The sequence below is a fragment of the Podarcis vaucheri genome (genome assembly GCF_965113315.1).
Source record: "Podarcis vaucheri genome assembly, chromosome: 15".
Taxonomy (NCBI): domain Eukaryota; kingdom Metazoa; phylum Chordata; class Lepidosauria; order Squamata; family Lacertidae; genus Podarcis; species Podarcis vaucheri.
Window position 1 is genome coordinate 4,246,432 of NC_138753.1, and position 24,955 is coordinate 4,271,386.

General features: G+C 47.9%; 1 protein-coding gene across 1 annotated transcript in view; it reads left to right on the forward strand.

The window, feature by feature from the left end:
• The first annotated feature begins 4,333 nt into the window (after nt 1–4,333).
• RPH3AL (rabphilin 3A like (without C2 domains)) overlaps nt 4,334–24,955 on the forward strand; it is a 53,823-nt gene continuing 33,201 nt past the window's right edge. Inside the window, exons 1-4 of the mRNA XM_082201925.1 lie at nt 4,334–4,472; nt 13,553–13,666; nt 17,187–17,330; nt 21,841–21,970. Coding sequence (XP_082058051.1) covers nt 13,590–13,666; nt 17,187–17,330; nt 21,841–21,970 — 351 coding nt within the window. The 5' untranslated portion in view covers nt 4,334–4,472; nt 13,553–13,589. The remainder of the gene's footprint in view (nt 4,473–13,552; nt 13,667–17,186; nt 17,331–21,840; nt 21,971–24,955) is intronic.

Here is a 24,955-nt window from a genome sequence, read left to right on the forward strand (position 1 = left end):
AAACTTCACATAACAGCAGTGATTGGTTGCATTGCATTTGCTGCTAGAGGGCAGTGGAGAGTTGCGAGAAAAGGTCACAGTGAAGCAGATAATCAGGTTGTGTTCCTAAAAGTGTGAGTGTGAGATTGTTATTGCTCATCGCACCCTGCAACACCCGCCTCCCAGCAATGCATCATTCAGCAATCAGTGCGGTTGCAGGTTCAACGTGACGGGTTAAAAACGCATGGGTATTCATCCGGAGAGAAATAGCGAAGGGTATTTTATTCCGAACCTACTTTGCAATGTTGAAGTGAGGATGAAATTGGGTGGGGTGGCGTAAGAAAGTCCGTGTCTGCCTCCTGATTTTTTTTATTCTGTAAAATATATATCCTGCTTTATTGTAAAAAAAAAAAAAAGCACACACACCCTCGAGAGCAGTTTACAAAAAAAGAGAGTAAAATCAAGAGAAAATCACAACAATAATAAAATTAAAGTTAAAATACTAAAACAGATTAAAATTACCTCAACTTTCTAAGCATCTGGGTAGTCTTGTCTAAAGAATAATGTTTTTATCAGGGGCCGAAAAGTGTACAGTAAAGGAGTCTGATTGATCTCAATAGAAAGGGAGTTCCAAAGGGCAGGTGCTCTCAAATTTTGGCAGTGCCCTGTGCCGAACTAAAATTTGGCGCTCCCACCTCTTGTGCCCTGTTGTACATCGTTGTTATGATGCCTCCTGCAACACAGGGCTGGGTGACCACTGTCTCTCTGAGCCTAACCTACCTCACAGGGTCGTTGAGGGGGATTAAAGAAGGAGGGGAAAAACCTTGTATGCTGCCTTGAGCCTCCTTGGAAAAAAAGGGCGGGCTATAAATGGACGCCGGTGGTGCTGTGGGTTAAACCACAGAGCCTAGGACTTGTTGATCATAAGATCGGCGGTTCGAATCCCCGTGACGGGGTGAGCTCCCATTGCTTGGCCCCTGCTCCTGCCAACCTAGCAGTTCGAAAGCACGTCAAAGTGCAAGTAGATAAATAGGTACTGCTCCGGTGGGAAGGTAAACGGCATTTCCGTGCGCTGCTCTGGTTCGCCAGAAACAGCTTAGTCCTGCTGGCCACATGACCCGGAAGGTGTACACTGGCTCCCTCGGCCAATAAAGCGAGATGAGCGCTGCAACCCCAGAGTCGGCCACGACTGGACCTAATGGTCAGGGGTCCCTTTACCTTTACAAATGCAAACAATGGAAATAGAGACTATTATTTGGGGTGGGAAAGAGAGGAAAGGTTCTCTAACCTCCTTCCTCGCAAATTATGTTGGAATTTTTTATTTTCCCTGGTTGATAGCTCTGTTCTGCTGGCTCCCCTGCTGTGGTCTTGAGTGATACACTCTGAGCAGGATTTTACCACTTCAATTAGGACTTAGTTGCAGATGAGGGCTGCTTTCAAGCCCAGATTAAGAGTTTAACCATTTACATAAATTGCCTCTCCATGCCTTACGAGATATACGGAAACATTTGTCGGAAATGTAATGTTTTAAGGAGAGAAACATCTCCCCGACACGCCTTTCCCTCCAGCAGGCTGCAATAAAGCCATAAAACGCTTTTTAGAAAAACAAAATGGCCAATTACCCTAACTGCCTCGTCTCAGCAGGGAAATGCCACAGTGAGCTGCGGCATTGTCTTAAAACATCCCTTTCCATAACTCTGACAGGCGGTGAGGGATGGGGAGATGTGGGGCTGCCATGGCAACCAGCGGTCTCGGCCTGCAGCACAACAGGCCTGACACCTGTAAACAGAGGAAAGCCTTGTTCCGCCAGCCTTCCCCCCCCATTCCTTGATGAAATTACTGCCTCCCTCCTGCTGGCGTGTGGGATGCTGTCGAGAAATGTTAAAACCAGTCATGCAGCAAAGAGGCAATCTACTTTTCCGAGGAAGTGAATTACTGATAGCTTGGATGGGGCTGCTGCCAGTCAGAGTATGCTCTGCTGAGCTAGATGGGTAAATGCATAAGAACCCTGAGAGAAGGGAGTGCCCACACTGGTTCTTGCAATGTAATCAACAGACAGACAAATTTCAAATGGTGCCAGCGGGCCTCGGTGAAATTTCTGCAAGCTGGATGTTGGATATATTAATTTAAAACAGAAAATCGTATTTAAATCCCATTTAAAATGTGACAGGGGCTATTTCAAGAGTGCAACAGCTGATGTGACGTGGCAGCTGTTTTGGTAAGGAAGTGAGCAGATATTGGAAATCAGAGGCAGATTTTTACACCAAAAGAGGGGATGAGAGCAGCTGATATGGGGGGCACAGGGAGCAATGGGGAGCACAGAGGCCTGAGGATGGAAGCTGGTGAGGAAAATGGCACAGGAAAACCTCTTCCCCGCCCCTGCTGCTTCCTGCCCTCCAACCTCAGCTTCCAAGGCCCCTCTCTGCCATTGATTCACATGCCTTCCCCCCACATCCTGGAGGACAGACAGCATTTTCAAAACCTGTAGCACCTGAAAATATGGTAAATATGTGAATACACTGTTTTAAGAAATCATCAGTTTGAACGATTAATTAAACCACAGTCCTTCCTTATGGAGAAAGTGGAAAGAGAAAAGTTTCCCTTCCTCTGTCATAATGATAGAACTTGAAGACATCCAAAGATTGGCAGTTTCTCATTTATTTGGCCTGATCCTTTCAAAGTTTCCTTGGATATCCTCCTTTTCCTTTAGCCGCCTTGCATGGGCATAGCCGGCCGGGGTGGGGGGCATGGGGCAGCTGCTTCCCCTAAGCCAAGTAAATAAATAAAAGCACTTAACTAAAAGTAAGTTTTATTTTTCATAAGTTGCAAGACTTCCAAGTCTACAGTTCTATGATCTACGACTCAGAAGCTGAACACCACGTGGTACACCACGTGGAAGAAGAAACTCAGCAAAGAGCAGATAAAAGAGCTGAACATTGCAGACCTATTAAAAGAGGTGGAAATCCTTTTGTTGTTGTTGTTTAGTTGTTTAGTTGTGTCCGCCTCTTTGTGACCCCCTGGACCAGAGCACGCCAGGCACTCCTGTCTTCCACTGCCTCCCGCAGTTTGGTCAGACTCATGTTGGTAGCTTCGAGAACACTGTCCCACCACCTCGTCCTCTGTCGTCCCCTTCTCCTTGTGCCCTCCATCTTTCCCAACCACAAAAAAGGCTCTGCTCATCTCTCTTGCTCATCCAGGCACCATTTGTACCCTGGATGGAGAGCAAAGAAGACCTGGTCGAGGATGACAAGGGAGCGCCTCAAGCGGCTATGCTTCCTGAGCATGCTCAGAAAAAATTGCATTGGGGGAAAAGGAGGAATTTGAGATGAAAAGGTTTTCAGCAAATCCAAGAAAACTTGTTTTAGCTTAGATTTGTTTAAAATAATAATAAGAAAAAGCTTAGATATGTTTAAAATAATAAGAAGAAAAAGGATGCTCTTTGTAATTTTGCAAAACACACTCGTTAACCGCACGAAAGGTACTCCCTGATGTTAATTTTTTTATTTAACTTCCTGGCTTTCAAATGCCTGGAGAGTTTGACGGATTTCTTCCTGAGGTCAAAATAAAGTAATTTAAAACAAGAGTTGCTGTGGAGACATTTCATTCTGAATCTGCTCCAGCCTTTCTCAAGCTGTGGTTTCCCAGATGTTGAACTACAACTCCCATCATCCCTAGCTAGCAAGGCCAGAGCTCAGGGATGATGGGAGTTGTAGTCCAACAACATCTGGGGATCTACAGGTTGAGAACCACTGTCCGACAGAGGATGAGGACAGGTGGGTGTCCTGCATCCACCCCCCAAGATAAACCTGTCAACTGGAGGCGGGGCAGATCACCACCCCCCCGCTCCTACAGGGTTGCCAACTTGAATAAAATACAGTGGTACCTCGGGTTAAGAACTTAATTCGTTCCGGAGGTCCGTTCTTAACCTGAAACTGTTCTTAACCTGAAGCACCACTTTAGCTAATGGGGCCTCCTGCTGCCGCCGCGCCGCCGGAGCACGATTTCTGTTCTCATCCTGAAGCAAAGTTCTTAACCCGAAGCACTGTTTCTGGGTTAGCAGAGTCAGTAACCTGAAGCGTATGTAACCTGAAGCGTATGTAACCCGAGGTACCACTGTACTGTACAGTATGGGGGGCGGTGCACACACACAATGCCCATCAATTTGGGAGTTTTCTTGGGGGGGGGCTCCTATGTCCCCCCAACTCTGCCCGTGTCTGCCCCCCCCCCCGCTCCGCAGCCTCTCCGGCTTCCTCCCTCCACCGCCCCCTCCCCGGCTTCTTCCGGAAGCCCAGCCGCCTCCGGGATTCCAGGCCGGGCTTTCCCTCCCTCCCTCCCTCCCTCCCTCCGCACGCTCCGCTGCCTGCCGGCGCCTTATTTATTTAAGGTCTGAGTAAGAGCCGCGGTGGGGAGCGCGCCTCTTGCCGGGCCGCCGACGGGGTCCCGATCTGCCGGCTCCGAGCAGCCTCTGCCGCCTGCAGAGCGGGATGGGCGCGGTGAGTGGGACCCGATTTACGTTTACACGATTACTTTTCAATCCGGTTCTAAACTTTCCCCCGGTGTCCTCCTCCTTGCGCCTTTCCCCCAAAAGAGAAAGAAAATCCAGAATCTCTTGAAAATCCAAAAGCATTTGTTGCAAACTGGGCAGATGCATTTTTTCCCTTTTTGAAAAAAAATGCATATTATTTTTTCCAGTTCCTTGGGAACGGAAATCCCTGGGAACGGAAACTCATTGTAAAGCTCCGGCGGCTGCTTCTTCCTGGCAGAAGCGGCGCGCGGGGTGCCGTGTTGCGCAGGCGCGCGCCGTGGAACCCGAAGAACTTTGTTTCTGGGGAAAGGGAGGAGGTGGCGGCGGCTTGTTAAACGGCGGAACTCACTGCGACAGGAGGCAGCGATGGCCACCGACGGGGGGGGCGGCTTTCAAAGAGGATGGGACAGATGCATGGGAGAGGAGAAGGCCATCGGTCGCTGCTAGGCAGGTGGTCGGAGGCAGGGATGCTTCTCAAAATGCAGTTTCTGGAGGACACAGCAGGGCATCGATCTCCTTTATTGGCACAAAAAAGTGCATCGTATACATCATGGGTAGGCAAACTAAGGCCCCGGGGGCCGGATCCGGACCAAACGCCTTCTAAATCCGGCCCACGGACGGTCCGGGAATCAGCGTGTTTTTACATGAGTAGAATGTGTGCTTTTATTTAAAATGCATCTCTGGGTTGTTTGTGGGGCATAGGAATTCGTTCATTCCCTCCCCCTCCAAAATATAGTCTGGCCCCCCCACAAGGTCTGAGGGACAGTGGATCGGCCCCCTGGTATACATGGATCAGAACACAACACAGTTAACAAAACATAGTAGGACATGCTTTACGATAAAAATGTCCAGGCATCGTGAGATGGCTCTGAGGACCTACGGTGATGTAATTTCATAGTGTTACTCAAAAAACTTGCCACATTCTCCCCAACGTCATTACTGCAATTGTTCAGCAGATAAGACACCCTGGAAGACTCAGTGAGATAAATCCTCTCCTTCAATAAGGGGGCCAAATACCTATCAAATATTTTTGCATAAAATGGGCCATAAAATAAAAACGTGTGTGATAGATTCGACCTGTTTTGTGCCACAAGGGCAGTGTCTTTCAGAGAACGGGATTTTCAAGAAACTACCTTGCGAGGGAAAGAGCTCTGTGCAGGTGGGGATCGCAAAACTGTAAATATAAATATGTGTAAATATGGTGTAACTATGGAGTGTCCTGGCTAAACAAGGGTGGGATTCCCAACCCCAAGGGGGAACAGTTTTTCTTGGCTGCACTGCAAAGGGGTTTGAATTCAGTCTCTAGGTTTCTTCACTTGATTTTCTGGAATGCTTCCAACTGTGGGAGCATAAGCAGCGACTCGAGTGATAGGCCACAGGTTCTGATTTTGTTCTCAACGCAAGATAGCCATTCGGAGTGGTGGGATTCTGCCAGCATGTGGAAAGTTAAAGACATGAAATGTAGGCGAAGCCAGAATTTTATAATGGTGAGCAGCGGTTTGGTTTCCGGCAGCCTTTGTCCAGTTTCCAGGCACATGGCACACAATTTGGCAGCCCCGGGATTTTGCGCAGAAATTTGGATTGGATGCGTTCCAACGGTTGGTTAGCTGCACCGATCCATAATGGAACACCATACAGCAGTTTTGGGGCTACAGTGGTACCTTGGGTTACATACGCTTCAGGTTACAGACTGTGCTAACCCAGAAATAGTACCTTGGGTTAAGAACTTTGCTTCAAGATGAGAACAGAAATCGTGCTCTGGCGGCACAGCAGCATCGGGAAGCCCCATTAGCTAAAGTGGTGCTTCAGGTTAAGAACAGTTTCAGGTTAAGAACGGACCTCCGGAATGAATTAAGTACTTAACCCGAGGTACCACTGTATTTTATTCAAGTTATTTTATTCAGAGCCTAGAGTATCCGCTCTGTTAAGTGCGATCTTACAATGGTCCCGTATTTCCAAGAAGCGTTATATTGGAAGTGGATGCCTAGGTATTTAAAGTTTTCAACCTGTTCCAACGGGGTTCCACTGATCTCCCACCTACGAGGCTTCCAAGATCTTGAGAAAACAAGCACTTTAGATTTTGCGAAGTTCAGTTCCAGTCTGTTGGCTGTACAATATTCCTGGCAACTGCTTCACACCATTGTGCGAGACAAGATGACTGCGTCATCGGCATATAGTAAGATGGGAGCGTGGATGGAGCGGAGCTTCAGGCAATGGCCACCCACTCCGTGAAAACAAGGTGCAAGGTTGTTTAAGGTTGAATAAATACGGGGCTAAGACGAAACCCTGTTTTACCCCTTTGTTGGCAATGATTTTGGCAATGATTTTGGGGGTTAGCATCTCACTTGGCAACAAGTGGAGGTGTGTAGTTTCCTGATGAGGAAGAGTAATCTTTCAAAGATAATAATAATAATAATAATAATAATAATAATAATAATCTGGCTGGATTTCCCCAGCCACTCTGGGCGGCTTCCAACAAAACACTAAAATACAATAACCTATTAAACATTAAAAGCTTCCCTAAACAGGGCTGCCTTCAGATGTCTTCTAAATTGACATCTGGTGGGAGGGCGTTCCACAGGGCAGGTGCCACTACCCTCTGCCTGATTCCCTGTAACTTGGCTTCTCGCAGCGAGGGAACCACCAGAAGGCCCTTGGCAGTGGACCTCAGCATCCGGGCAGAACGGACACTGAGTTCCGTTCTGAGGACACTGAAGACGTTCAATATGCACGCTTTGTTCCAGAGCAGCTCTCTCAGGATTGAGTCAAAGGCTCCTTTCAGGTCCAGAAATGCTGTATACAGTTTTTGACGAAGAGCACTAGAGTATTTATTCAGTTGGTGACACAATGATCCAAGGTAGCTTTACCCTAGCAAAACCTGCTTGGGGCCTGCAAATTGGGATACCCACTGGGTAAGCTTTCTCAGAAGATGCTTAGCATAGAGCTTTTCCACTATGGAGGAAGGGGAGTTAAGGATTTGCCCCCCAGCAGTGTAACTTCTGATGGCTGACGTTTTGGAAGACATTGGGTTGCCCAAGGATTTTGCCTGTTCAGGGTCGTATCAGAGTCGGAAGGGACCCTTGGAATGGCACCCTTTTGTGGAACTCCCTTCAGTGCCCCCCATTATACGGTGCGACCTCGGTTTATGAACGTAATCCGTTCCGGAAGCCCGTTCTTAAACCAAAACTGTTCTTAAACCGAGGCACGCTTTTCCTAATGAGGCCTCCCGCCACCGGTGCCCTTCCACCATTCGGATTCTGTTCTTAGACCAAGTTCTCAAACCGGGACACTATTTCTGGTTTTGCAGAGTTCGTAAACCAAGTCGTTCTTAAACCGAGGTACCACTGTTCGTTATTTGGTGGGAGTACTGCAGTTGGAGAATGGTGGACTCACAGAATTGTAGAGCAGGGAGATTCCACTACACCACGTTTTAATGTATGCTTCCCTTCTCCACCATTAAATGCATTTTTGTATATATCATTTGGTGGGAGGTCTGCATCACAAAATCCGGAGAAGTACACATACTGGCTTAGGAAGCACAAATGAGATAGTTTTTCATCAAAAGGCGAATAAAATTGAAATGCTCCTCCATGCCTCAAGTACAGGTTATGACCAGGGAACTGTGGGAAATTAAAAATAGCATCTGTAGCATCTCATCACTCTCTTTGGGAACCCCTGCTCTAAGCACTACACCACATTGCCCTTCCCCAGTAATGCATTTTTGGACACTTGGCTCTCCCCTCTTACTGGGGAACTGCATTTTGCATCATGTATTGTTTCTGGGAACTGCAAAGTAGGTAAACTCAGATTAAAATGCAAATGGATGCAAATTCCACCTCCATCAGCCCCTCCCATCCAGGAACTCTCTCATTAACCGACTTTCCCCTTCAAAAGCCATTGATGGGGCCCCTTCTCTGCTTTTGCCCTTCTCTTTCTGAGGATGCGGCACAGATCACCCCGCCTGCCCCTTTTATCTTTCCTCCTCCGCACTTGTTGCTGCCTTTGCCATGGCAACGGAGGGGGCTGTTTGTGCAGGTTGCCAGGGTTTCTCTTCCTGCACAATCAGACTTGGCAGTGAGCTAAGGTAATTGACACCGAAAACCGGTCCAGTTGGAAAGAAAACCAGGCCCAGAGTCTTGCTCTGTCTGGCCCGGAGCGGAGACCCTCCTGTCAACGATTTAGCAGCCAGCATCCTGCTTCCTGCAGTGGCCAATCGGATGCCTCCAAATAGCCCATAAGCAGGGTACCAATGCAGCTACCCTGTTTTGCCTCTGTGGGAGTCACTGCTCTGATCTTCAGCCAAACGGCTGTTCTCAATAATAGATCATTGTATTTTAATATTCTGTTGGAAGCCGCCCAGAGTGGCTGGGGAAACCCAGCCAGATGGGCAGGGTATAAATATTATTATTATTATTATTATTATTATTATTATTATTATTAAATATCTGATGCTCAAGCCCAACAGCAGCCTCCCCTCCTGTGGTTTCCAACATCTGGGATTCACAAGCAAAGCCGTTGTGGCCTCCTCCATGGATTTGTCTGACCCTCTTTCAAAGCTATCCAGGTTGGTTGTCATCTCTGCCTCCTGCAGCAGTAAAAGTCCAAAATCTTCCAACATTCAGCTTTTCTGGATAACCCCGCTTAGTTCCTGTGCTCTGAGATTTAAATTGGCACCGGGAGTAAGTTCCTTTTCTCCGGCGCTCAAGCCCCACTCACACCTGCTTGCCGGCATCTCAGCCTCAGTTTTCCCCATCTGGTAAATGGGAACAAAGCAAGTGATAAATAGGCTGTCAGGCATTCTGCTGCTGTGGGAATCTGCCTTTCCCACTGCCCCACTTCCTTTCCCTTTCCTTCTTCCCTTCCCCTGCAAACGTTTGGGTCATGGGACCTGCCGGATGAGAAGCCGCCAAGTTTGGAAGCCGAGCCCCACCAACAATGTCAAGTTCAGCAGGTTAAGGAAACACAGTGATGTCACCTGACCCTGTTTGTTCAGAGCTGCCTTGAAACAGCTGGGCGAAGGATGGTGGCTGGTTTGGGACACGCAGCCAAGTGAAATGAATTCCAGTTTCACTTCTTCATTTTTGGATTTCCATTGAGAGTTGATTTTTGCGACAATAATAGTTCATTACCGACTGAATTTACACCCTGACCTTCCTTTCCAAGGAGACCACGGTGGCAGGCAGATACGGAATTTAGAAAAAGAATGAAAACAAAGCAAAAACAGATCAAAACATTATCGATTAAAAGCAGTTTTGGTTAAAAAAAACATTGTAAGAGCAATGACAGATAAAAACCTTCTTCTGCCCTGTGATCAAGGGATTTTCCAGGGCTGGAAAATTCTTCAGCCACTGAACGCCTGGGTAAAGAGGAATACTGTTCCCACTTCTGGTTGCCTTGCTTCAGAAAGGATATTGTAGAGTGGAAAAAGGTTCAGAAAAGGGCAGCCGTCATGCTCAAGGGGGATGGAGCAAGTCAAGCTGCTCCTCTTCTCCTAGCGGCACATTGTTAACCTTTGGAATTCACTGCCACAGGAGGCAGGGATGGCCTCCAAGTTGGATGGCTTTAAAAGATGATTAGACAAGTTGATGGAGCACTAATGAAAAACCTAGACAGCATCTTAATAAGCAGAGACATTACCTTGCCAACAAAGGTCCGCATAGTTAAAGCTATGGTTTTCCCAGTAGTGATGTATGGAAGTGAGAGCTGGACCATAAAGAAGGCTGATTGCCGAAGAATGGATGCTTTTGAATTATGGTGCTAGAGGAGACTCTTGAGAGTCCCATGGTCTGCAAGAAGATCAAACCTACCCATTCTGAAGGAAATCAGCCCTAAGTGCTCACTGGAAGGACAGATCCTGAAGCTGAGGCTCCAAGACTTTGGCCACTTCATGAGAAGAGAAGACTCCCTGGAAAAGACCCTGATGTTGGGAAAGATGGAGGGCACAAGGAGAAGGGGACGACAGAGGACGAGATGGTGGGACAGTGTTCTGGAAGCTACCAGCCTGAGTTTGACCAAACTGCGGGGGGCAGTGGAAGACAGGAGTGCCTGGCGTGCTCTGGTCCAGGGGGTCACGAAGAGTCGGACACAACTAAACGACTCAACGACAACAACATGTTCAGGAGCCAAGGTGTTTCGAGGTCCAAGGTATGACTGTAGTGCAATATGTCTTCCATCTGTTGTTGCCCACAGAGTCTGTCTCTGTTCGGCACCTGTTGTACCGTCCTCCCGGGATGGCAGAAGGCATAGGTTGAAAACGTATCTCGGTAAAAGCAAAGTGTAGTTAGAGACTGGCCGGAGATTTGACAGGCTCTAAAATGGACCGTCACTTAACTCCAGTATATGCTTTTAAAATTACTGCGTGCACACACAAGAAATTGCATATATCCAAACACTTGGGGCTGTCCCACAGCTATGAGCAGGTAAGGGAAAGAGAGAAAGAAATCCCAAAACTCGTGCTCAGAGTGGGCCCCTATCCAGGAAGCAAGGTGGAGCCCTTAAAACAGGCATAGGCAAACTTGGCCCTCCAGATGTTTTGGGACTACAAGTCCCATCATCCCTAGCTAACAGGACCAGTGGTCAGGGATGATGGGAACTGTAGTCTCAAAACATCTGGAGGGCCGAGTGTGCCTATGCCTGGCTTAAAAGCTCTTTACCTACTGGGTTACCCAAGCCGACCCAATGCGAAAATGGACTTTAAATTCTCCCTCTTGCTCTGGAGCTTGGATGGCCATGTGAGATCTCATGAGGGCGTCCCAGAGCTGGAACGCTGAGCAGGCCCTCCCAAGCCTTAGAAACGATTTCTGCCATGGGAAACCCTAAGCACACCTGGTGCAAAAAAAGCTTTTGAGCTCTCCATTTGGCTTGGATTGAATTTGCGCAGTTTTGAGGAGCCTGCCTTCAGCCGCGTATACAGCTGAAATCACTGCGAGTTAAACGTGCGTCAGGTGCGATTGTACTTTATGCACTCCAGGTCCAGAACCGGCAGCTGGGTTTTCGTTTGTTTGTTTTGTTTCTGTGTGTTTTTGCTATGCACTGCCTCTTCCCTCTGGGAATGCAGCAGACGGGCAAATATGCTTCTGTGCGATATGGAGCCAAGGCCAAGCCACCTGTGCCGTCGCTATCGATCTCTGGCGGGAGCCTCGTGGGCAAAAAGAGACAGCTGGGGGTGGGCTGGCTCTGCATTTGGGATCCTGGGGCCTCGAGGAATCAATATTTACGGAAACTGATCCCAAGTGTTGTGTCTTTCCTGGCTCGGTTTGGAGGACAGGAAATTTTTCTTTCCAAGGGATGATTTTGACGCCTGAGCCTTAGATGATTCTTTTTCTGCCATATAAACACACACACACACACACATACACACACAGTGGTACCTCGGGTTACATACGCTTCAGGTTACAGACTCCGCTAACCCAGAAATATTACCTTGGGTTAAGAACTTTGCTTCAGGATGAGAACAGAAATTGCTCAGCAGCGATGTGGCAGCAGCGGGAGGACCCATTAGCTAAAGTGGTGCTTCAGGTTAAGAACAGTTTCAGGTTAAGAACGGACCTCCGGAACAAATTAAGTTCTTAACCCGAGGTACCACTGTACTTATGAACATCAGAAAAGCCAAATTTAATGCTGTGGTATAGAGAAGGAGTTCCGTGTGTCTCTGTTTGTTGTGTAAAGCATAAAATCCCCCCCAAAAGCACAGAATTTTTCCGGATCCTCTAAGCCTTTGGCAACACATAATTTATATGTTGCTTTATCAGCTAGCGCTAAACTTCTTTTCAAGGGATGATTCCAACGCCTGGGGCTTGGATTCTCTGTTGGCCTCTTTTATTTTTCAAGAGTGGATCTGTGAATCTCTCTTTATATACTCTGCTTGCAAATGTCACCCTCGACAAAGTCAAATATTGAATGTATGCACCTTCCTAACTGCTGAATTGGGGACATATTATGTTGAAGGCTTTGGCCTGCCTGCTGTTTTTAAGGGTGTGTGTGTTGAGGCAGGTGCTCATTTGTTTCCCTGCATCTGTCCTTTTGCTGGGTTTTCTGGTTAAAAGATGCTAAGGGGTTTTAAAAAAGGGAATCAGGATGCTGTCGGAAAAGCTGGCCAGTGGTTCTGCCGTTGGCAAAACCAGCCAGTCAGAAGCCTCTAGGAAGCAGGGCGGAAGGGCAACAGCTGATTCCTGTTTTGCCCCATTATTTGGTATTTTAATATCATTTTTAATTGACTTTACATATAAGCCTCCTCCTGAAAAGAAACCATACACAGGAAAAACAAGCCTGCGCTCAGAACTCGGGATTGTCATTTCACATCCAAAGCACCATTACTCACTGGGTAGCCCAAAGGCGGAAAGAGGAAGCCGTCCCAACCAGAGAAGACTGGCAAACTGTTAATGGACTATGCTGAAGTGGTTAAATGAACTGGAAAGCTCAGAAATGAAGATGATGAGAAATTTGAAAAGGAATGGGAAATGTTTATTATGTATTTACAAAAGTATTGTAAACAGGTTCATACATTGGCAGGATTCAAAGAACACTTGTAACTGTAGAAATAGTATAAGAAATTTGAGGTGGAAAAATAATTTGGAGTAGAAATGATATGCAGTTGAAGAAGAAAACTAAGGAACCGGGGAGAGGGGAGTCATGGGATTTGGAGAATCCCATTTTATGGATTTGATGGCTTTTGTGTATAATTTGTTGTTGTTGTTGTTTGTTTGCTTGTTTTTTTATTTTCACTATCTTTGTTGAAATAATAATAATAATTAATATGAAAGCAAAGCACCATTACTCATTGGAACTGGCATGGTTATGGGTGCTACATAATACTCATTCCAGTAAGAAATTGGTCTTTTAGCCCTGTGGAACTCCCTGCCAATGGACTTCAGGCAGGTGCCTTCACTGTACTCTTCGGCGCTTACTAAAAACATTTTTGTTCAGACAAGCCTACCCAGATATCTAGAATGCTGGTGTTTTTTTTAGTTTATTGCTGGCTTTAGTGTTTTAACTGTTTCCCTTTGAAATTTCATTTTATATATTTCACACACCCCTGTTTTCCTCCAGGTTTGATGTCGCCGTCTGCCCTCTGGGGTTTGTCGCCATGGCCGATACAATCTTTGGCAACGGGAACGACCAGTGGGTCTGCCCCAATGACCGGCAGCTAGCATTGCGGGCCAAGTATGTCTCTCTCTTTTTCACCCCACGCTGGGGCAATTTCCTACTGGGGGGGATATCCTTTGTATGCTGATGCTGTGATAACCCTTTTAAAAAAATAAAAAAATAGAACTGCCTGCCAATGTTAGCTGCTGATTCCAAAAAAACGCTCATTTGTGAGTACAGTGGTACCTCGGGTTACATACGCTTCAGGTTACAGACTCCGCTAACCCAGAAATAGTGCTTCAGGTTAAGAACTTTGCTTCAGGATAAGAACAGAAATCGTGCTCTGGTGGCGCAGCAGCAGCAGGAGGCCCCATTAGCTAAAGTGGTGCTTCAGGTTAAGAACAGTTTCAGGTTAAGAACCGACCTTTGGAACGAATTAAGTCCTTAACCCAAGGTACCACTCTATTTCAAGGGCAGCTTAAGGGACATGATGGCCAGAGGCCAAAGTAGACAGAGCAGCAAACGAAAAAATTTGGACCCTCTCTCAGATCTGGCGTATTGTGTGGAAATGAATTTTCATCACAAAAATATGAAGTTCTGAAGTTCTGCTTGCAGAAACTTCGTTTAAACGTTACAAAACAAACGATGCATTGTCTCATATATTTCCATCATTACCTATACTTAATCCCAGTATAAGGCTCGAGGACATATCTTTGCTAAAAACCAGCTTTTTCAGCTTAAAGAATAACCCCCAGAAGATCTCTGTCCCCGCCCCTTTTTCCAGCTTGCTTGCATCTTGGCCAACGCCCAGGGAGATCTGTGTGCGCTTGGGAAAACAGCACATGACTCTGGAGTGGTCCGGGCTACCTTCAACAGCATAAGCAAACACTCTGAAAACCTGTGACTCAATCATAAAGCTGCCCCCCCACCTTTGCGATGGAAAAACACAAGCCTTCTGCCAATGTGTCCGTACATTCTGCACCGTAATTTAAATGCAATGCAATTTCAACGGTGCACCGTTTTATGTAACATTGATTAAATAACTTCTGACATCCCAGACCCTGAGATTTCAGAGCTCGGACGTGAGACTTAGGGGTGGCCCCTGGTGATGTCAGAGGAGGTGGAGCCAGTGATGTCATAGGGGCGGGCCCTGGGAATGTCTGTTAAGCGCAGCGCAACTGCGGAGAGCCTGTCATTCAAAAAAAGGAAACGAAAACAGAGACCTCAAATGAGTCAATTTGTTGTTTAGTTGTTTAGTCATGTCCAACTCTTCGTGACCCCCTGGACCAGAGCACGCCAGGCACTCCTGTCTTCCACTGCCTCCCGCAGTTTGGTCAAACTCAGGCTGGTAGCTTCGAGAACACTGTCCCACCATCTCGTCCTCTGTCGTCCCCTTCTCCTTGTGCCCTCCATCTTTCCCAACATCAGGGTCTTTTCCAGGGAGTCTTCTCTTCTCATGAGGTGGCCAAAGTCTTGGAGCCTCAGCTTCAGGATCTGAGTTAATACTGGGTGGAAATCAAGAGTGAAGCATTAGCTAAAGGGGGTGTTCTCAAGTCCAGCTGAATGAGGGGACCATTCCTTCTCACCTGGTTAGGGAGCCTGGGTAGGGGAGCTGCGCTTGCCCACCTGGAGATTCACATCCCCGCCACCTGCCGCCTCTTCCTGGATGGCAGGCACACCTGGAGTCTTCAGGCTAGCCATGTGGGGCGGAAGGTGTCTGGCAACCCCTTCATCCTGCCCATTGGTTAGAGGCAGGGCATGGAAATGAGAAGTGATGGAGGAGGCAGGAAATTCACCCTCTGCCCACAATTCGCGGCTGAGCCACGTCCTTCCTCATCGGGGGCTGGAACAGGCTGGGTTGATCTTGACCCCCTCCCTTCCCTCCATGTGGAAATTAAATCACACAGGAAGGTGTCAGTGTGCTGGACAAATACTGCTCAATATTGACATGAGTCTACCAATTGTGTGTGGGTTTGATTGCCTTGTACGTGCCCTGCTTGGCTTCCTGGAAGGTTGTAAAATTGAAGATTAAAAATGGGATTGCTTGGATTTATTTTCTTAGTTCTATTTTTTTTTTTAATTAAACCTTCCTGTCCAAGTCGTTCCCCCTCCACCCGGCCCTCCTGTGATGTTTTTACTGCAAGTGATTTGTTACTGTCTTGTTATTTCGTGGCATCGGGGTAGTATTTCATCCCTTTGGCTCCCTGTCTTCAGTTTGCTTAGGAAACTGCCTTGTGCTGAGTTAGACCCATGGGTCCATCTACTGCCCACACTGGCCGGCAGCAGCTCTCCTGGGTTTCAGTCAGGGGCACAGTCCCAGCCCATTTGGAGACCCTGGGGATTGAACTGGGGACATTTTGCATATAATAATAATAATAATAATAATAATAATAATAATAATAATAATTTATTTATACCCCACCCATGTGGCTGGGCTTCCCCAGCCACTCTGGGCGGTTTCCAAAAAAATACTAAAATACTGTAACACATCAAACATTAAAAGCTTCCCTAAACAGGGCTGCCTTCAGATATCTTCTAAAAGTCTGGTAGTAGTTGTTCTCTTTGACATCTGGTGGGAGGGCGTTCCACAGGGAGGGCGCCACCACCGAGAAAGCCCTCTGCCTAGTTCCCGGTAACCTCATTTCTCGCAGGGAGGGAACCACCAGAACCTCAGTGTCCGGGCTGAACGATGAGGGTGGAGACGCTCCAGATATACTGGACCGAGGCCATTTAGGGTTTTCAAGGTTAGCACCAACACTTTGAATTGTGCTCGGAAACGTACTGGGAGCCAGTGTAGGTCTTTCAAGACCGGTGTTTTGTGGTCTCGGTGGCCGCTCCCAGTCACCTGTCTAACTGCTGCATTCTGGATTGGTTGTAGTTTCCAGGTCACCTTCAAAGGTAGCCCCACCTAGAGCACAGATTCTCCTCCACTGAGCTGTGGCTCTTCCCTAGCCCAGATCTAAATGTACTTTTTTTTAGGATCTACAAACTAGGTAATTTTTTTATAGAAAAAGTTAAACCTCTCCCCAGGGAGACTCGCCCAGCACCTTCATTAAATTTCTTTAGGTGCCAGGCACAAAAACATTTCTTTCCCCCCAGGCCTTTGGCTAATTAAACAATCTTATGGCCTTTTAAACTCACTCTCTCTGTTGTTGTTGTTTTGATGTGTGTGTGTGTTATCGTCGTTTGTTACTTTGGTATTTTTTTGTGCTTTTATGTAAACTTCCCCATGATCCTCAGAAGAAGTGTGCCGTAGAGATTTAATAAAAAGGAATAAGCAAGCAAACCACTTAACTTGAGTGTATTGATTTTAAAGCACGACAGGCGGATTTAGTTTTTTAAAACTTTTTTTTTCAAAAAGAAAGTGATGCAACGGCTGTTAGTACGGATTATTTCGTGTTTGTTAAGATTGTGATGGTTTTAGCATATATACTTGGACGAAGTTCTGTTGGTGTGCTCGGAAATGACGTTCAGATTGTTTGATTTTCCTAAATGTGTAACCGTTACGTGTAATTATTATTATTTTTTAAATCAATACCCTTGCTTCTTGACGAAGCTCTTCTTTCTTTCCCCCTCCTCTGAATTCCTTTCCTTCCAGGCTTCAGACCGGCTGGTCGGTTCACACGTTCCAAAGCAACCGGCAGAGGAAAACACAGGCGCTGAACGCCAAGGAGATGGAAGTCATCCTGGAAGTTGTCCGCCGGGCGGAGAAACTGGACGTTATTGAACAGCAGAGGATTGGGTACGGTTGCCGGCGCCTTCCAGTAGACCTGAGGGTTTCTCATTTCTTAAGAAGCTGCCTTAACACCACCCCAGACCCTTGAGCCTTCTAGTCCAGTGCTGTCTGCACGGACTGGCAGCAGCTTCTCAGGGTTTCCAGGGCAATTGCACAATGCTCTGCCCTCAGTACCAGTTCTTCCCCTACAAATAAGGCAAGTTGCTAGACCTCATGGTTCTGAATGGCAACATAGGAAGCTGATTTATACTGAGTCGGACCATGGGGCTATCTAGATCTGTGTTGTCTACACTGGCTGGCAGAGGCTCTTCAGGTTTTTGGACTGGAGTCTCCCCCAGGCCTGCCTGATGGTGTCAGGATTGAACCTAAGACCTTCTGCATGCAAACCGATTGCTCTGTCACTGACCTTCAGCCCTCCTCCAATATCTCTCTCTGGAAATGTTGATAGGAGCGTGTCCTCTGTGGCTTAGCTGCCTTCTCCTGTTTCCTCACACCACTCATAATTTTCTCAAACCTCTTTAACGGCAGCGGCTCTCCTGGTTTCCAGACAGGGGTCTCTCCTTTCCTTACCTGGAGATACCGGGATTCGAACCTGGGACCTTCTGAATGCAAATCAGATTCCAAACCACTCCGAGAGATGGGTACGGTTGGTTTGTTTATATACCGCTTTGGGGATCAAGGGCCCACCAAAGCGGCGAATGGAATATCCGTGCAAAGGACAAATGCAAGAAAGGAAAGACAGAACTGCAGCGAAAAGAGTAGATTGGGGAAAGCCATATAAAATAGCGACATCGCCAGATGAACTGCCCGTCACACTTAATAATGCATCTTTAAATAAAAATTATTATTATTATTATTGAGCTGCAGTCATGCTTCGCTCTGGAGCGTTCTGGATCTCACATAACCCAGCTTGTTCCACATTCTGCCCTCCAACCGGCTGCTCCAGCTGCTCGCCTCGTAGCAAGCCCATCCACGAATGATTGCCCCAAGGTGGGTGCCCTTGCCCTCATCATACCCCGAAGTGAAAATCCCCAAAGGGACAAATCCTTTTGGTGTCTTCTCCTTTGCAGCTGCCTCATCAGAAAAACAGATAAATCTGTCTGTGCATGTTGGCATTCAGAAGACCTCGGGCTCAATCCTTGGTCTCTCCAGATCCTTGTAGCTCTGCCCTGGCCACACCCCCTCTCCTCAGCCACACCCCCTTTTCTCTAGGCCACGCCTCCCACCAGCCCTGATTCAAACCCCTCTCAAGGGTTTCTGCCTGGCTGGGATTTGTCCCTGAATTCTGGTAACGCCTTTTACTTGCCTTGATGGACAGAGGCAAAAGTGGCCTCCATTGCTCAATAATAATAATAATAATAATAATAATAATAATAATAATAACAATGAATAATAATAATTTATTATTTATACCTCGCCCATCTGGCTGGGTTTCCCCAGCCACTCTGGGCGGCTTCCAACCGAATATTAAAAACAATACAGCATCAGATATTAAAAGCTTCCCTAAACGGAGCCGCCTTCAGATGGCTTTTAAAAGTAAAACAGTTGTTTATTGCCTTGACATCTGCTGGGAGGGCGTTCCACAGGGAGGGTGCCACCACCGAGAAGGCCCTCTGTCTGGTTCCCTGTAACCTCATTTCTCGCAGGGAGGGAACCGCCAAAAGTCCCTCCTTGGAGCTGGACCTCAGCGTCCGGGCAGAATGATGGGGGTGGAGACGCTCCTTCAGGTATACAGGACCGAGGCCGTTTAGGGCTTTAAATGTCAGCACCAAGACTTTGAATTGTGCTCGGAAACGTACTGGGAGCCAATGAAGATATTTCAGGACCGGTGTTATGTGGTCTCAGCGGCCGCTCCCAGTCACCAGTCTAGCTGCCGTATTCTGGATTAATTGCAGTTTCCGGGTCAACTTCAAAGGTAGCCCCACGTAGAGCACATTGCAGTAGTCCAAGCGGGAGATAACCAGAGCATGCACCACTCTGGTCAGACAGTCTGCGGGCAGCTAGGGTCTCATCCAGTTTTTGCCAGTGGCCCCTTCCAACATGCAGCCCCTGGAAGGTTGCCCTATGGGCAGGGCTGTCTTAAGCGTATGTGGCGTCGGGTGTAAAGATCCGCCCGATGCCCCCCTCCGGTTGCCCAGTCCCAGGTGCGCCCCCGACCGGCTGCCTCAGCATCTTGCTGCCTTGGTTGCCCCCGAACTCGCGGCACAGAGTCGCCCGCAGCACAGAGTGGCGCTCCGACCGACGGGCGAGCTCTTCCCCGGACTCAACTCTCGGGCCCCGGACTCTCAGCCTGGGGCCCCTGAGAGGCCCCTAGCGCCTATAGGTAAGACAGCCCTTCCTATGGGGCTGAAAAAGCTTCCCCTTGCTCCTCGCCGTGCTGTAAAATGGGCAGCCCAGCCCAGAAATGGCTTCTTCCTCCACCTTGCAGAGCTGATTGAAGAGACCCATTAGCTGGTGGCGGTCTTAATGCTCTGCTTTTGGAAAGGAAAAGGTCCCGCGGTTGCCGTTTTCAGAACCGCAGCTGGCTGGCTGGCATTTCCCGAAGCAAATGAGGCCTTAATAGCTGGACGCTGTGAGGCCTGTTGTCGAAAGATCTTTAGAGCACGCTGGGCGCAGCGCTCCAGTCAGCACGGCACAGCCAACACGCCACTGTTGTTTCTCGACATCTTTCCCTTCATTACCCCGCAATTCCCTGGGAAGTGGGGTTTTTTTTTTGCCTGAGGTGATGAACTGGCTTAGGCACTCCTCCTTGGCAAATTCCAGCTGAACAGTTTCTTAGCTGGAGTTATTAGCTCATTGACGACAAAGCCCCCTTACCTCCCCCCGCTCCGAAAACCCATTCATTTGGTTGTTTATGTCTTCCAACTGGAGATATTTTCTGATCTTCTCAACCGTGGGTTTCTGGGCCCAGCAGATCCCTATTTTTCTGAGTCATAAATCCCTGAGCCCAGTGGATTTGGAAACCTTTCTTTTAAAAAGGCATGTGGTGAGGGGAAGAAAGAAAAAAAAGAGGCAGAGGAATCTGGGCGAAATAAGCAGAGTTTGGGTTTCCCCCCACCCTGGGCAAGGTGAGCTGTAAAATTGTCGGTGATTTAAAAATCCCGTCTAGGGTTGGACGACTGTTGCGATGGCTTATAGCAGGGACGGGGAAGGCTTGAGCCCAGGGGCCATGTGGGTGGCCCTCTGGGACTCTTTGCTTGGCCCCCGGGAAAATTCTTTGCCATCCAGGCAAGTGTGAGCATTATCAGAATTCCATAATGTCAGCCCCCCGAAAACACTTAAGGCAGGATTGGGGAGAGGCATGGGCTGGGGAGAAGGGGCATGGCTTGGGAGAGATCTGAGGGCCAGATAGAAAAGTATGGAGGGCCACATCCAGTCCCACTGGGGCCTGAGACTTCCCTGCCCTGGTGCTAGAGTATGACCTGAAGGAAATGGCAGAATTTGGTTTGCTATAAACATTTTTGTTTGGACAAGCCCACTTGGGTATCTAGAATGCCCAATGCATTCTAGATTTTAAGTTTATTGCTGGTTTTAGTGTTTTTTTACCAATCATCGGTTTGGTTTTTTTAAAAACAAAAACAAATGATATATAATTTTTCTGCAGTAAATAAAATAATAGGTTAAGATCCACATGGCGAGGCTGTCAAGGATGACGCAGAAGGAATGTTCTTACAGCTGTGGAACTCACTGCCACTGGAGCATGGCCAATATTGAGCTTGATTCCACCATGGTCACAGAACAGCGTGGTGGGGATTTTGCTATGGGTAAAGGTAGCGGAGAGGGGGAGGAATTCAGTTCCGTTTGCATTTTACAGCGGACGTGCTTGACTCACACTTTCTGAAACAATACATGAGCTGAAGCACAGTGAGCCTTTTGAAACCCGCTGTTCTCTGGATTTTGCAGCGCGGCTCTCCAATCCAAATGTGAGGACAATAAACATGCAAATTAGGACAAAAGTGTGCATTAAAATGAAAATAGCATGCAAAAAATGTGCTACGCTAGGGGAAATTGCTTTGCTCACTTTTGTATATTGGGAGAAATAACCACTATAAAAGGCTGGTTGAAACTTCTGCAAGGACTTTGTGGAGGGGATTCACAAACTGTCATGGAAACGAGGAGGATAGTGTGGGGGAAATGACAAACTGAGTTAATCCAAAATGACGGATTCGCCCATCATAGCAGAACATCCCAGGTTCAATCCCGGCATGGTGCTGATAACGCCAAGGTTGCAGGTTCGATATCCGTATCGGACAGCGGCAAATTCTGAACCCTGGAGAGCAGCTGTCAACCAGTGCAGACACTACTGAGTTGGATGAACCAATGGTCTGGCTCAGCAGAAGGCAGCATAATGTGTTTCTAATTGAATCTGCCTTTAATTCGCAACCTTGAGGACTAGAATCTTGCTTCATCTGCAGTGGGGTAGGAGCTCTAAGGCAGCTCCCTATGTGTGGGGTCATGAATCCTCAGGAAATCTCTGCCTTGTGACAGCAGCCTGACGGAGGCTTTTGTTTTGCAGGCGCCTGGTGGAGCGACTGGAGAACATGCGGAAGAACGTGATGGGCAACGGCTTATCTCAGTGCCTGCTCTGCGGAGAGGCTCTGGGGTTGCTGGGGAGCACGGCTGTCTTTTGCCAAGACTGCAAAAAGGTGAGATTGCTGGTACCTGCAGAAGCGTCACTTAGTCCCGCTGCAATCTCAGCCAAAGAGACCCTAACAGGTGGCCACCAAACCTCTGTTTAAAACCTTCAGGGAAGGAGAGCCCATCACCTCCCAAGGGAGTCCATTCCTCTGTCAAACAGCTCTTTCCATGAGGACATTCTTCTTAATAAAACTAATAATTTATTATTTATACGCTGCCCATGGGACGCTGTGGGTTAAACCACAGAGCTTAGGACTTGCCGATCAGAAGGTCGCTGGTTCGAATCCCCGTGATGGGGTGAGCTGCCGTTGCTCGGTCCCTGCTCCTGCCAACCTAGCAGTTCGAAAGCACACCAGTGCAAGTAGATAAATAGGTACTTCTCTGGCGGGAAGGTAAACGGCATTTCTGTGCACTGCTCTGGTTCACCAGAAGTGGCTTAGTCATGCTGGCCACATGACCCGGAAGTTGTATGCCGGCTCCCTCGGCCAATAAAGCGAGATGAGCGCCGCAACCCCAGAGTCAGCCATGACTGGACCTAATGGTCAGGGGTCCCTTTACCTTTACTTTTACCCCATCTATCCAGCTAGGTTTCCCCAGCCACTTTTGGGCGGTTTCCAACAAAATATTAAAAATACAAGAAAACATCAAACATGAAAAACTTCCCTAAACAGGGCTGCCTTCAGATGTCTTATAAAAATCAGTTGCTTATTTCCTTGACATCTGATGGGAGGGTGTTCCACAGGGCGGGCACCACTACTGAAAAGGCCCTGTGCCTGGTTCCTTGTAACCTCATTTCTCGCAGGGAGGGAACCACCAGAACCTCAGTGTTCAGGCTGAACGATGGGGGTGGAGACACTCCTTCAGGTCTACTGGGCTGAGGCCGTTTAGGGCTTTCAAGGTCAGCACCAACACTTTGAATTGTGCCTGGAAACGTACTGGGGGCCAATGTAGGTCTTTCAGGTCTTATATGCTCTCAGTGGCTGCTCACAGTCACTAGTCTAGCTGCCGCATTCTGGATTAATTGTAGTTTCCAGGTCGCCTTCACAGGTAGCCCTACGTAGAGCACATTGCAGTAGTCCAAGCGGAAGATGACTAGAGCATGCACCACTCTGGTGAGAGAGTCTGTGGGCAGGTAGGAATCTAGTTGGAATCTCCTTTCTTATAACTTAAAAGCCATCGGTTCGGATCCTGCTCCTCCTGAGCAGCAGAAAAGAAGCTTGCTCCATCTTCCTCGGGGCGAGCCCTTCAAATATATGAATATGACTTTTTTTAAAAATAAAATTTTTATTGAATTTTCAATATTTTTGAAAATTCAAATATATGAAGATGACTATCAGATCTCCTCTCAGTTTTCTTTTCCAAACACACCCAACTCTCCTTTCTCTGTTCTTCTTAAGCCTTTATCGCTGATGCTGTCTGCTGTGCTTTGGGTTGATCAATTGATCATGAGTTTGTTTGTATTCTGCCTTTCCATAGTGAGCTGCGTTCAGAGGAACTTCCAGCAGACACCCATTTATTACCATTTTGGGGGGCAGCTTGAAAGCTGAGGGGAGAGAGAGAGGAATAATGATTTGCAAAACATCTCAGTGAATCCTAAGAAGGTGAAAACCTGCATTTTAGCAAGTCTAGAATGAAGTCAGTTTTAATAATAATAATAATAATAATAATAATAATAATAATAATAATAGTAGTAGTAGTAGTTGTTGTTGTTGTTGTTTAGTCGTGTCCGACTCTTCGTGGCCCCCTGGACCAGAGCATGCCAGGCCCTCTTGTCTTCCACTGCCTCCTGCAGTTTGGTCAAACTCATGCTGGTAGCTTCGAGAACACTGTCCCACCATCTCGTCCTCTGTCGTCCCCTTCTCCTTGTGCCCTCCATCTTTCCCAACATCAGGGTCTTTTCCAGGGAGTCTTCTCTTCTCATGAGGTGGCCAAAGTCTTGGAGCCTCAGCTTCAGGATCTGTCCTTCCAGGGAGCACTCAGGGCTGATTTCCTTCAGAATGGAGAGTGTCAGGGGATGATTAGCTGCTTGTGCTTAAAATTGTGCCCCTTCAGAGTTTGTGCGGCCCCACAAACCTCTGTGTGTGACAGAGCTCCTCAGACATGTCTGCTCTAGTCACTAGTAGAGTCTGACAGTGGCTGCCTGCGGAAGCGCTTCCAGCAAAGAAGTTCCTTAACGGAAACGCGTCTCCTGGACTCACGACGTGGCAGCTTCCGGCGAAGCATGGGTCTCCCTGCAGTTGCTTCTGACACCTCCCCGCTATTTTCGCTGGAAGTGTCTCTCACCCCTTTCTCTCCCCTGCTGTTTCCTGCCTGGGCTGCTGCGTCTCTCTCAGCATTACTGAGATCCTCCTCCAGAGACCCCTCGCTCCCCCTCCTTGTCCCTGCTTTAGCTGCTGACTCTCTCCCAGTCTCTGGGAGCCCTACCACCTCCCTTTCCTCTGATGTCAGTTCCCTGACATCCACCTCCCCTCCAGGGCCCCCTTCTCCCCCGCCCCTACTCTCTCCTCTGGGCGGTGAGGAGCTGAAACCCCGAAAAGAATCCTCTTCATCTTCAGACGTCTCGAACATTTCCCTCCATCGGTCTTCGTTCCGACTCGCTGAATCCTCCTCCCCCTCGGAATCAGAGAACCCCTCCAACTCTTCTTCTTCGTCGGTGGTGGCGAAGTATTCCCTCCGGAACCTCGCCACTGGCTGGGGTTTACGAGGGAATCTCTGATGAAAAGTTTCAATCAAAACCTCGTCATCTACATCCTCTGCCCTGACCCAGGTGTTTTCCGACTCCGGCTCCCCTTCCCACATTACCAAATACTCTACTTGCTCTCCCTTCCACCTGGAATCGAGAATCTCCGCTACATGGTAGCTGTGTTCTTTTTCCTCCATAGCTGGTCCCCTATTGACCCTCCCCTCTCTGTCCCCTATATACGGTGACAGCAACGACCTGTGGAACACTGGGTGCAACTTCATGTGGTTCGGTAACCGGAGTCTGAAAGCCA